Below are 13,752 nucleotides of genomic sequence, written 5' to 3'. Positions count from 1 at the left end.
AAACTATAAAGTACTCATGAAAGAAATTGAGGACGACACAAAGAAATGGAAAAATGTTCCATGCTCCTGGATTGGAAGAACAAATATTGTGAAAATGTCTATGCTACCTAAAGCAATCTACACATTTAATGCAATTCCTATCAAAATACCATCCATTTTTTTCTAAGAAATGGAACAAATAATCCTAAAATTTATATGGAACCAGAAAAGACCTCGAATAACCAAAGGAATATTGAAAAAGAAAGCCAAAGTTGGTGGCATCACAATTCCGGACTTCAAGCTCTATTACAAAGCTGTCATCATCAAGACAGCATGGTACTGGCACAAAAACAGACACCTAGATCAATGGAACAGAATAGAGAGCCCAGAAATAGACCCTCAACTCTGTGGTCAACTAACCTTCGACAAAGCAGGAAAGAATGTCCAATGGAAAAAAGACAGCCTCTTCAATAAATGGTGTTGGGAAAATTGGACAGCCACATGCAGAAACATGAAATTGGATCATTTCCTTACACCACACACAAAAATGGACTCAAAATGGATGAAGGACCTCAATGTGAGAAAGGAATCCATCAAAATCCTCGAGGAGAACACAGGCAGCAACCTCTTTGACCTCAGCCGCAGCAACATCTTCCTAGGAACATCTCCAAAGGGAAGGGAAGCAAGGGCAAAAATGAACTATTGGGATTTTATCAAGATCAAAAGCTGTTGCACAGCAAAGGAAACAGTTAACAAAACCAAAAGACAACTGACAGAATGGGAGAAGGTATTTGCAAACGACATATCAGATAAAGGGCTAGTGTCCAAAATCTATAAAGGATTTAGCAAACTCAACACCCAAAGAACAAATAATCCAATCAAGAAATGGGCAGAAGACATGAACAGACAATTCTGCAAAGAAGACATCCAGATGGCCAACAGACACATGAAAAAGTGCTCCCATATCACTCGGCATCAGGGAAATACAAATCAAAACCACAATGAGATACCACCTCACACCAGTCAGAATGGCTAAAATTAATAAGTCAGGAAATGACAGATGCTGGCGAGGATGTGGAGAAAGGGGAGCCCTCCTACACTGTTGGTGGGAATGCAAGCTGGTGCAACCACTCTGGAAAACATAATGGAGGTTCCTCAAAATGTTGAAAATCAAACTACCCTATGACACAGCAATTGCACTGCTGGGTATTTACCCAAAAGATACAAATGTAGTGATCCAAAGGGTCACGTGCACCCGAATGTTTATAGCAGCAATGTCTACAATAGCCAAACTATGGAAAGAACCTGGATGTCCATCCACAGATGAATGGATAAAGAAGAGGTGGTATATATACACAATGGAATACTATGCAGCCATCAAAAGAAATGAAATCTTGCCATTTGCGACAATGTGGATGGAACTAGAGGGTATCATGCTTAGTGAAATAAGTCAATCAGAGAAAGACAACTATCGTATGATCTCCCTGATATGAGGGAGAGGAGATGCAACATGGGGGGTTAAGGGGGTAGGAGAAGAGTAAATGAAACAAGATGGGATTGGGAGGGAGACAAACCATAAGTGACTCTTAATCTCACAAAACAAACTGAGGGTTGCTGGGGGGGGTGTTGAGAGAGGGGGGTGGGGTTATGGACATTGGGAGGGTATGTGCTATGGTGAGTGCTGTGAAGTGTGTAAACCTGGTGATTCACAGACTGTACCCCTGGGCATAAAAATATATTATAGATTTATAAAAAATTAAAAAAAAAAAAAAGAAGGGAAGAGATCTCTGAATGGTGGTATGAGGAAAGGCTTTGTTATGAGGTGATATTTTAAATTTCCTTAAAGGATAGTTAAAGTTTTATGCATGGCATAAACATTGTATACCTGTGCTATCCAGTATGGGAGCTACTGGCACATGTGGCTATTTAAATGAAAAGCAATTAAAACTAATAAAATTCAGCTCCTTAGTTATATTAGCTACATTCCAGGTGGTCATTAGTAAGAACACTACAGGAAGTTACAATGTCCAGCACTGCTGGGACAAAGACACCATGAGATCTAAGCATGGAAGTGTGAAAGTGTGAGATATATATGGAAACAGTGAATAAGTAAATAAGTAAATAGAAATTTTGAAAAGATGGCCACCATGGGAAGGATAATAGTGGAAGAAAAGTCTGGGAAAGTAGTTCATGGCCATACCCTCAAGGACCTCGATTAGAAGATATAGGACATCATAGAATTCAGGAGTTAGTAGGCAGCTGTAAGATTTTCACTATAGTAGAAGTGGGATCAGAGCCATTGTGGAAGATGAATCTGTTTATGGTGTGCATGGATTGATTAGAAACAGACGAGCTGCTGAATAAGGGGTTATGAGGGCTTGAAGTAGGGAAGTGGGAGTAGAAATAAAAGGTTGGTGATTTTTGAGAGAAGTTGTGGGAGAGGGAAGCAATAAGACAGAAGTAAAAACCTTCTACTTCCCTTTCCACATTTTACGTAACCAACTTATCTTTCAGTATCTATCCTAAGTGTTCCTGTTCTCCTTTTCATGACTCAACCAGATAACTTCTTACTTCCATGACAGTTTGTTTATAACTTCTTGGAGGAATTATGCTGAATTATAATTTATTTGTTTATCTCTCTATTACCATAACCATATTGTGAATTCTTTGGGATTAAGACCAGATAGATTTTATTCTACTGTGCATCCTCATCCTTTAGCAACTCACTACCATATAAGTGCTCAAAAAAATAGTTCTTTAATGAGAAAAGTGTCGAGATTTGAGGGCAAAATCATTAGGAAAATTTTAAAGACATAGGAAAAAGGGGATGTAGTTGGGAGTTAACGCAAAGACTGAATCTCACAAGTACCTTATAATGAATACATTGTTTTGTTTTGCTTAGCTCAAGTGAAAGGTAATTGAGCATCTTCAATTCTAAAAGCTCTCTTTAGGGGTTTTTCTGTCAGGTAAGTTGGTTTTCAATGAATTTAAACATCTTTCCCAAACCTGGAAAGGCCCTGTCTCGTTATTCCAAGAAACTAAAGAGCCTTTCACAAATAGCCAGCCTTAGCAGCCGAATGAATATTTAATATGTCTTAATGTTCTTTGGAAAGTAATACTTGCTGACTCTACTGTTGCATACCCAGTCTCACAAGGATGTTAATTTAGGCCTTTTATAATTTCTACATATCTGTTATAAGATATGTAGAATGGTTTCTCAGGATACATATATTTAAATAGATAGCTTGAAGATTTTTTGCAGTCAACTCATAATATAGTTTTCAAAATGCAAATACGAAATTACTTGCATTTTTTGATGACAGAAAACAAAATAATTCCATTAGAAGGAGACAGATCCTCGAATTTTTTTCTTGGGTATGGGTTTATTCCATAAAGGGAATAGCCAAATTTTTGAAGCAATAATAAAAATTGTATTATTTTAAATACCTATACAAAGTGATATAAAATTGATTCTCTGTCTCAGGCAATGTCTTACCCAAAAGTGCTTTGTAAAAATATAATGAATAGTCTTGTTCAGTAGATGATTGTTCTAACTTTGTAACAGCTGTTTTCTATAAGGAAAATGTCTGATGATATTGTTGGCCTTTTAAGTATAGAAGGGGGGATAAAAGCAAATCCCCTTAACAAGTTTTTCCTTTTATTCCTAATATGCGTACTGTAGTCAGATAGCATTTTCCCACATCTTTTTTTGACTTTCAGAAACAAAAAATCCACCAAGAGGCAAACACAATAACAATTGCTTCAAGCACAATCCAAGGTATACTTACTGGAAAAACCTAGGATAAACCTCATCGGCTTTCTGCTTCCTCTAGACAGCAGTGTACCTGCCAGCTGCAGTTTGGCAACACATTAATTGGTTCTTCAGCTCCTATAGGTCAAAGCAATTTGGTTTCCTTATGGAGATGATTCTGATGAAACCATTCTTACTGCAGTCTGCTTAGGGCAAAGTTCCTTATGCCATTGTAGAAATGTTATTACATAAGAAATGTCATTACTAAACATTGTCATAATGCACATGTCACATTTTAGTTTTTACTTTTTTTAAGATAGCATTTTTTTCGTGCTTTGTACATAGTAAACCTTTTTTCCATTTATTCTAATCACTGTTTAGCTTGAAATAATCTTATACAAATAACTTTAGCCATCTGTAGATAAATGGCAGTATGTCCATCTCCAAGTCTTTTGTAGTCTAATTAGAGTGTTGGAGATACATAATTAATATGGGATTTTTAAAAATTAAAATTCAAATTCATATTTCTTTTTTACTATGAAAATATTGATTTTTATCTAAATCTCTAATTAATCTTGAGTTAACCTTGATTCTTAATGCTTTGACCCATCCTTTAAAGTCCTTCTTCTATAACCACCTGAAATTAACTGGAAGGAAACTGGACTGTACATCAGCTGTTGTACAAATAATCCTCTAATAATTTATTAAGTTAAGCTTGTTCATCAAATTTTCTTAGCTTAATATCTCTCCTTGAGTAATTATTGCCATCTAAGTATAGCTAGAGTGAGAATGTAATAGGTAATAACTTCTCCAAAGCTGGTGTATTTATAGACTTTTATTTTCCACTCAAACATCAAGTGAAGGTATTTTACTATACATGTAATTCTATTTTTTTCTAAAAAAACAATGTTTTATATTTTAGTTTGTTGTAGATTGTGAATTCTTTAAAAAAGAGACACGATCCATTCAGCTTCCTGTAACTCATCTTTTTTCCTTTGGTAAGTACTTTGATTTTAGAAGCCTTAAGAATTTCTTTTTTTTCTTTTTTTTTTTTTTTAAAGTAGGCTCCACACCCAGCATGGAGCCCAGAACAGGGCTTGAACTCAGGACCCCAAAATCAAGACCTGAGCTGAGGTAACAGTTGAACGGTCAACCGACTGAGCCACCCAGGCATCCCAAGATTTAATTTTATTTTTAACAGAGTTCTTATTTATTTTGCCAGTCAGTTGCAATAATGAAGAGCCTGTAACTTTATATATTGTGTATTTCAAGTATAGTTCTTAGAATAACCATATCATGTGTTCCAGTGGTTTGATTGTTATTTTAATAGCGGGCTAGAGGTCATCTTCTGAGAAGTGAAATTTAACTTTCTCCCTGGTCATATACATTTGCAAGTAATCATGTGTGTCTGTGTGTGTGTGTGTGTGTGTGTGTGTGTGTGGTGGTGGTCTTCCATGAATTTACTGCATGTTGGCCCTTTTAATAAAACGTTTATTATAAGGTATAAATTGCTGTCTGCCCTATGGAAGTTTCAAGATTTCTCCAAATATTTTTCCCACTTTTTTTTTTTTAAGATTTTATTTATTTATTTGACAGACAGAGATCACAAGTAAGCAGAGAGGCAGGCAGAGAGGAGAGGGGAGAAGTAGGCTCCATGCTGACCAGAGCCAGATGCGGGGCTCGATCCCAGGACCCTGAGATCATGACCTGAGCTGAAGGTAGAGGCGTAACTCACTGAGCGCCCCCCCCCATTTTTTTTTTAATTGTGGTAAAATACATCTAACTAAATATGCCTTTAAATTTTATTTTGAAATAATTTTGAGCACTCAGAACAGTTACAGAATGAGCACGGGGTCCTATATCCTTCATTTACCTTAATGTAAAAAATGCAGTTGTCAAAACTAAGAAATTATTATTCATACAACATTGTTAACTAAATTACAGGCTTTGTTTGGTTTTCATCAGTTTTTCCACCAGTGTTCTCCACATTCCCACATTGCATTCAGTTGTCATGTCCTGTTCATCTCCTCTAATCTTTGAGAGTTCCTCAGTTTTTCCTTGTCTTTTATAATTTCGACATATTTTGAAAAGTACTTGTAAGCTATTTTGTAAAATATCAGATACTTGGATTTGTCTAATGCTTTCTTATGATTAGATTAAGGTTGTGCATTTTTAGCAAGCATATCACCAGAGCTATGTATACTTCTCATTGTATCCTATGGATGGACATATGATATCACTATGTCTAATTACTAATAATGTTAACCTTGATTACTTGGTTAAGGTAGTGTCTTCCAGGTTTCTCCCCTGTAAATTTATTTGTTTCCTGTTTGTATTGAATAAATGTCTTGGGGGAGCTACTTTGAGAATGTTTCAGTACCCTTTTATCTTCAAAATAACCCACTAATTTTAGCATCCATTGGTTCCTCTAGTCTGAGGCAGTTATTACTGGTATTCTGTATTTGTTGGAATTCTTATGAAAGGAAAGTTGTCCCTTCTCCATTTATTTACTTAGTCAAATTTTATTTATGTCTGTATGACTCATGGATATTTTTTCATTGGATTATAATTTAATATTATCATCTCATTTTTTTGCTTAAGTTGTTCCAGCTTTGGATATTGGGAGCTCATTTTAGGTTGGCTCCTTGCTCTTTTGACATGGCCTATCCTTAAAATATATATTTTTTAGTATTCCATTTATGAAAAAAATCTGTTACTTCAGAGCAGAAACTGTTTTAGATTTTTATCCCTCACCCACCTTTTGGTGGGGGGTAAGAAAGATACTCCGAACAATACAGAAATGACAAGTCTGAATCACTTATCTCATTAAAAATGAGATTAAAGGGGCGACTGGGTGACTCAGTGGGTTGAGCCTCTGCCTTTGGCTCAGGTCATGGTTTCGGGGTCCTGGGATCGAGTCCCGTTGGGCTCTCTGCTTGGTGGGAAGCCTGCTTCCCTCTTCTCTCTGACTGCCTTCTGCCTGCTAGTGATCTCACTCTCTCTCTGTCAAATGAATAAATAAAATCTTTAGAAAAAAAAAGATGAGATTAAAGACTTATAAAATGAAAGATCTACCAAGAAAGCATACCTGTTTGAAATTGAAAATATGTAGTTGATTTTTTAAAATACATATATTATAAATGTTGTCTGGAGTGTATTGAAAGAGGGTAGGATTTTTAGGAGTTCACCCCTCCATAAACAGAAATGAAAACCTATAAATTATTTTTTAATATTAAAAATGTATTAGCATTAGTTAAACACTGTTAAGCAATCAGTACTCTTTTAAAAACCGTTTGGTATTCTAAGTAATACAGTACTTTCAATTCAACAGGACTGTCTTCAAGGAAAGTGATTTTAAATACAAGTGGCCTGTTTTATAATATAGAACTTCTAAACTTTGGACAGGTAATTATCCTGATTATAACAAGGATTTGATTTTACTTCACTGTTTAGTTAAGCAAACAAAATAAACTTTTGTTTTTCTTGTTTTTGTTTTCATGGCCAAACTCTTATTAGATATACCAGGCTTTTAAAATCAACGTAGTAAGCAAGTGCTCAGGAGTCAAAGGTAAGTGTATTTCTGAGAAGAATAGTATTGGTCATTTGAAGAATCAATAGATCTTCACTTGAATTTTATATAATATTTATTTATTTATGTGAATTAAGATTAGATTATGATAGTAGAAAAGCTATATTTCCAAGAAATTTAATGTAGACCCTTTCTTAATACTAAGTATCTTCAACTGTATCAGTTTAAATACCTACATTTTTAAAATGCTATATATATTTTTCTATCTCATTATTAATAGTAATTCAGTTTAGCTATTTTACCAGTTTCTTAGTTTGCTCTAGTTTCCTAGTTTACCTAGGTTTTTTTTTTTACCTACTCTGCTCTAGTTTTCTAGTTTACCAGTTTCCATATACTCTAATATCTTTTGTAAGTCTAATTAAACATTATTCAATAATTCTTGGTAATTCTTTATATCATCTAAGTCTTACTGGTTATTTTTTATGAATGGGGAACTGGTAGTTAGGTATTGTATAGGTTTATAACACATATTTCCTTTATGTTTCCACAGAAGAAATAACTAGTATCTATAAACTTCATATTCCTTGGTCTTACGAAGATTCACTTACTATTGCTCAGTGAGTATATGAAAGAATTTATCTTAAACTTTGGCCATTTTGAATAGTACATATTCTTCTTAGTTTATTTAAATCATAGTGAAATTTTAATGAAACTATTTAAGTGCCTCTTAATAAAATGTACCTCTCCTTTAGGTAGCATTGTGTTCATAAGATAATATTATAAGACAATGTAGTATTCTTATCTAAATGATATATAACTTAAACTTTACTTGCTTGGAGCATTGACCCCTTCCTAGACTGTCCTCCAGTGCCTGTTCTAGATGATGGAGCATTCAAACAACTGTGATACAATCGAAAAAATGTCCATCTATAATAATGTCTCTGACATTTGTCTTCCTCTCCATTATTTCATTGTGCTGTCCGAGGATTGACTTAGCAATGGATATTTAACAGCATTTTGTATTTGAGAATTAATATTTAAGTTATCTTTTCAGGGTACCATCTTCCACAGAAATTTCTCTGAAACTCCACATTGCTCAACCAGAAAATGACAGCCATGTAGCATTATTAAAAATGTATACATCTTCAGACTGTCAGTACGAAGTAAGTTGCATGTTTGCTTAACTTTTAAGATTTAGTTATAGAATACACAGGAAATACATTTTTTTTAAAGATTTTATTTATTTATTTGACAGATCAGAAGTAGGCAGAGAGGCAGGCAGAGACAGAGAGACCGGGGGGAAACAGGCTCCCTGCTGAGCAGAAAGCCCTATATGGGGCTCGATCCCAGGATCCTGGAATCATGACCTGAGCCGAAGGCAGAGGCTTTAACCCACTGAGCCACCCAGGCACCAGGAAATACATTTTTATATTAACCATAGATATATGGCAATGTAGAAGCCAGTAAATACATGAAATGGACTTTTATGATGCTTTAAATATTCTCCATTTTGCCTGTCAACACCACCTCAGTATTTCCTCAGCTGGACCACTGAATGTATATGTCTTAATAAGTAATAGAAAATAAAATTGAGACTATAGATTAACCTTCTAAGTTTGGAGGCCCAAAGTTCAAAATTCTCTATAAATTGAAGAACATCATGAAATCAGCTGACATGGCTTTACTGCAGTAATTAATACGATATATGTTGGTTTCCACCTCTACTGGATAAGCGTAAGACTCTTCTTTCCTTTTCACTAGCTTTTTAAATCTCTGTTTGTCATTTATATGTGCAGTGTAGTATGCCTGCTGTGTTTGTTTTACTACTACAGTACGTCTCTGCTCCAAGAGAAGGGAGATAAACTTGATTAACACAACTTTTATGGATTCATGAACTACAAGAGTCTCTCTGTATCAGAACATCCCAGGTTCTAAGGATTCCAGATTTAAGAGACTATACATTTTAATGGTGATTTCTGGTTTATGTGAAATATCTTCATTCTATTCAGTTCCTTTAAACAACCTTAAATATTTGGGTTCTTCATTAGAATTAACTTGGGGTGGACTAGAATTGGTAGGTCAGACTGTACGTTGGCAACAAGTTTCATTGGACCTCAATTACGACTTATTTTGGATTTCATAGTATTTATTAATGCTTTAATATCTTTCTGTTTTTAACACTGAAGGATTTTGTAGGGCTATAATGGTTGTTAACGTGTGCCTTCATATTTCTAATAGTGATAGCAAAAATTCCATTAATAATTTGGCTACAAATACTGCACACTCAAAAATGTCCATGTTTTTATAAGTACTTTGTTTTTAAAAAGTAAGTATTTTGAAGTCATTTTATAATTTCTGTGTGAAATACGTATTTCCTTTTTCCAGACTTCTTAATATCAAAAAAGTGTATTTATAATAGAGATAATAATTGATTAATTTCTTTTTAAAATATTATTTTGGCTTAAATTTTATCAAATATGCTCTGTTTCTGGTCTTGTTTCCTATAAAACTTGTTTTTGTGAAATTTACTCAGAATTGCCTTAGCTTAACTGTACTTAGTGCTATACAGTTGTAGGTTTGAGACTTAAAATACTGGTTATGTAATAGGTTAATTTGTGTTTAATTGTTCAGCAAACATATGTATAGCTTCTGAATTCAGTCGTTCAGTCAAGTCCTTTAGCTTGAATCATGTGGTACTAAGATATTCTGGTTAATCAAATATCCTAGTTAGTTAAAGGGTTACTACCATAGCATTCATCCAGTTGTCAGAGAATTAGAATCCAGGAAAATATGCTGAACAATAAAACTACACTTAATACAAATTAAAATTTGTGGTTCAGAGGATTCTTATAATACCATAAATGAATTTAGATCATTCATTATTAAAAAAATTAATGATTATGTGTAGAGTTGTGCAGAAGTGCTTAGTTTAATAAAATGTGAGCTAGAAGGCTTTAGGAGAAATAACCTTTTTTTTTTTTTTAATGATTATTTTTAAACTAGGTGACAGTTAAGACTTCCTTTTCACAAATACTTGGACAGGTAAGTGATTCCTATTTGATTATAGATTGCCTTAATTATACTATAAGGCAAGGGTTGCAGACTTTTTTCTGGGAAGGTCCAGATAATAAAATATTTTAACAAACTAAATATGGTCTCTTGCTGCTGGAACTGTTGCAGCTGCTTCTTTCTTTTTCACTTTTCTCCTTTTCCTTCTTTTTCCCACTTCAATAAAATCCAACACTAATTCTTGGCAGATAAATCTTAGTTGGCCATGCCTGGCTTTAAGGTGATGCTTTCATTCCTAGAGATGAGAGCTGATTCCTGATTCTCAAATTAGTGTTTTTGGCTAATTGAATGTCATATTAAGATTTCATGTTGCACATACTATGCTATAATTCATAGTCCAGTAAAATTTGTAGGCTCTGTCATACAAACAAACATTTTCAAATAACTTTTTATGTTGTATGTGCTTAATCTGTAAAAATAAAAAGTAAATTTTATTAAAAATAAACATGTTGAAATACTTTAAATTTACTGTTACTGTAGTTCATAAGCAAATAGTGTTATAAAAATAATTTATTGAGGGTGCCTGGGTGACTCAGTGGGTTAAGCCACTGCCTTTGGCTCAAGTCATGATCCCAGAGTCCTAGGACCAAGTCCCATATGGGGCTTCCCTTGCTCTGCAGGGAACCTGATTCTCCTACTCCCTCTGCCTGCCAATTCCCTCTGCTTGTGCTCTCTCTCTCTGTTACTCAACATCATTATAATTTGCGGAATTGTATAACCTGGCATAAATAATAATATTAATTAGTCAAAAATTATATACTCATTTTAAAATTCACAAAAGTTTTATTGTGCCTTCTATTATTTTTTATTTTTTTGTTGTGGCATAGCATAGCAGAATTTTAAAAATTTAAGTCCTTTAACTGTAATTATAAAACTCACAAATCAAAATTAACCCAGAAATTCTTTTAATACTTTTTTTTAAAAGATTTTATTTATTTATTTGACAGAGATCACAAGTAGGCAGAGAGGCAGGCAGAGAAAGAGAGCGGGAAGCAGGCTCCCTGCTGAGCAGAGAACCCGATGTGGGGCTCAATCCCAGGACCTTGAGATCATGACCTGAGCTGAAGGCAGAGGCTTTAACCCACTGAGCCACTCAGGTGCCCCTAACCCAGAAATTTTTAATATTCATTATCTCATTTGATTCTCATAACAATCTGGTGAGAACTAGATTGTGATTATTATTAAATCTGTGAACATTAGAAAATTCTAAGTTCATATGTAAAATGTGCTACATTAGAAAGAGAAGATTAAACGGTATAAATTGGAAGAGTAGCACCATGGATAGTTACAATAAATTCTCTAGCTTGTTAAGGGAACTTTTTTAAGAAAAATTACAGGGGATGGGTGGGAAAAAAAAGAAAAATTTTGTCTTGGCATACAGAGGAAGAATTGATGCTATTGTATTTTTAGTATGTACAAAAGGCTTGTTACTGTATACAGTGGTACAGGCTGAAAATATAACATACTGTCTTTTCCATATCATCCCTAGGGCTCATAATTCAGAGTAGTGACAGGAAAAGTCAAGTTAGCTTGATACTTGATAGCCAAGCATAATTATATGTCCATCAAATAAGGACATACTAATATTCTTGTTAAGGCATGGAAATTTATCTAAAAAACAAAGATATATAGGTATTATGGGATCAAAGGTGGGTACTTTTTTAAATGCCAAAGAATTTGTGGTAATTAAGTCTTTCCCAAATTACTGAAAGATATGATGCTCTTCCTTCATGTTTATTTAAAAATTTAGCTTGAGAATGGGAGAATGAATTGATGTAGTATATATTATTCGTCTCTTAAAAATAATACATATTTTCAATGTTGCTGATTCAGTCAAAGAAGACTGAGAATAGGAATAAAGAGAAACAACTTGGGAGAATCTTTAGCCTTTGCTTAGTTAATTTTCCATCAAATTAGTTTTTCTTTCTTTCCTTTTTTTTTTTTTTCCAGAAAAAGGAAAGAAAAATATTTACATGTTCTTTAGTCTACTCTAATGAAAGAGGGCAAAGAATAAAGCTGAAATTACTTTCTCAAGAGAATTATAAAAACTAGTAAGTCATTTCTATATAGGAATGAAGACTAATATTGCTAAATCTTTAGATTTTAAGAGAAACTGGAAATCTAGAGTCTTAGATAAAACTTTTTAAATTTTTTAATGTTGGCATCTAATTTGAAATGTAAAGAAATACTGTGCCAAATACTAAACCAAATCAAGTGTCTACAATTTGAATATGTTGCATAGTAGCCTGTTTATGATTGTGGATTTTGTCATATATTATACGAGCTGTGACTGTAGCCCAGTAGAATAGTTAATACTCATAACAGTGATAGTCATTACAAGGAACTGCCATCTTCAGAATACTATATAGAAACTCCTAGAAGATTTCCAAAGACAGTGAAGAGTATTAAAGGTTAATAATAACAGCTATTTTCTGATCACCTACCTGTGCCAGTTACTGTGCCAAATGCTTTATACAACTGAACACATTTAAGCCTCAAACTCCCTGTGAGATAAGTGTTATTTATCTCCATTTTGTAAATAAAGGCACAGGGAGAAGGGGGGGTAAAGTAACATGTCCAAGGACACAGAGCTAGGGAGAGGCAGAGCTGTAATCTAAATCCAGAAGGCTGACTCTAAGCCTGCTATGCTGCTTAACTTCTGTACGGTTTTCTTTTCTTTTCTTTTTTTTTAATTATTTAGAAATTGTAATGCTTCTGATAACATTTCCTTATATAATAAAACTATTTAGACAATGTCATATCTAGATAGTATTCGATATATTTTTAAATGTAATATTTTTAAATTCAGTTTTGCTGTAAGAAAATAGTCACATCAAAATTCAGAAACACAATTGTTGTGGGGGAAAACCCCACTTTAGATTCTAGGCTTAAAAATTTAAATTATACATTGAGAAATCTATGTTACACATTTAAAAATGATGATGATGAAACTATTTATGGCTTTATTATTATACTAATTTGATATTGCCGCTATAAGAAATTGCCACAAACTTAGTGTTTTTACACAAATTCATTATCCTATAGTTCTGGAGATCAGAGGTTGAAAATGGGTTTCCAGTAAAGGTGTTAGTTTAGCAGGGTTGTGTTTCTTTTTTCTTTCTTCTTCTTCTTTTTTTTTTTTTTTTAGATTTTATTATTTATTCGACAGAGAGACAGAGAGGGCATGCAAGTAGGGGAAGTGAGAGAGGGAGAAGCAGGCATCCTGCCGAGCAGGAAGCCTGATGCGTGGCTCAGTCCCAGGACCCTGGGATCATGACCTGAGGCAAAGGCAGATGGTTAATGACTGAACCACCCAGGTGCCCAGGGTTGTGTTTCTTCTGGACACTCTGGGAAATCACGTTTGTTTGCCATTTCCAGCTTCTATAGGCTGCCTGCACTTCTTGACTTGTGGTCCCTTCCTTCC

The 13,752-nt window shown here is 34.1% G+C and overlaps 1 protein-coding gene across 1 annotated transcript in view; it reads left to right on the top strand.

The window, feature by feature from the left end:
* Nucleotides 1-13,752, top strand: part of LOC111142035 (post-GPI attachment to proteins 1) — a 78,613-nt gene that overhangs the window by 48,326 nt on the left and 16,535 nt on the right. Inside the window, exons 14-19 of the mRNA XM_022494961.1 lie at nucleotides 4,653-4,728; nucleotides 7,062-7,135; nucleotides 7,247-7,298; nucleotides 7,810-7,876; nucleotides 8,314-8,422; nucleotides 10,263-10,301. Of these exons, the coding sequence (XP_022350669.1) occupies nucleotides 4,653-4,728; nucleotides 7,062-7,135; nucleotides 7,247-7,298; nucleotides 7,810-7,876; nucleotides 8,314-8,422; nucleotides 10,263-10,301 (417 nt within the window). The remainder of the gene's footprint in view (nucleotides 1-4,652; nucleotides 4,729-7,061; nucleotides 7,136-7,246; nucleotides 7,299-7,809; nucleotides 7,877-8,313; nucleotides 8,423-10,262; nucleotides 10,302-13,752) is intronic.

The sequence above is a fragment of the Enhydra lutris genome, unplaced genomic scaffold (genome assembly GCF_002288905.1).
Source record: "Enhydra lutris kenyoni isolate GAN:26980312 unplaced genomic scaffold, ASM228890v2 scaffoldscaffold1, whole genome shotgun sequence".
In the NCBI taxonomy this organism is placed as follows: Eukaryota; Metazoa; Chordata; class Mammalia; order Carnivora; family Mustelidae; genus Enhydra; species Enhydra lutris.
The sequence above is the reverse complement of the archived record's forward strand: the minus strand, read 5'-3'. Positions and strand labels throughout refer to the sequence as shown.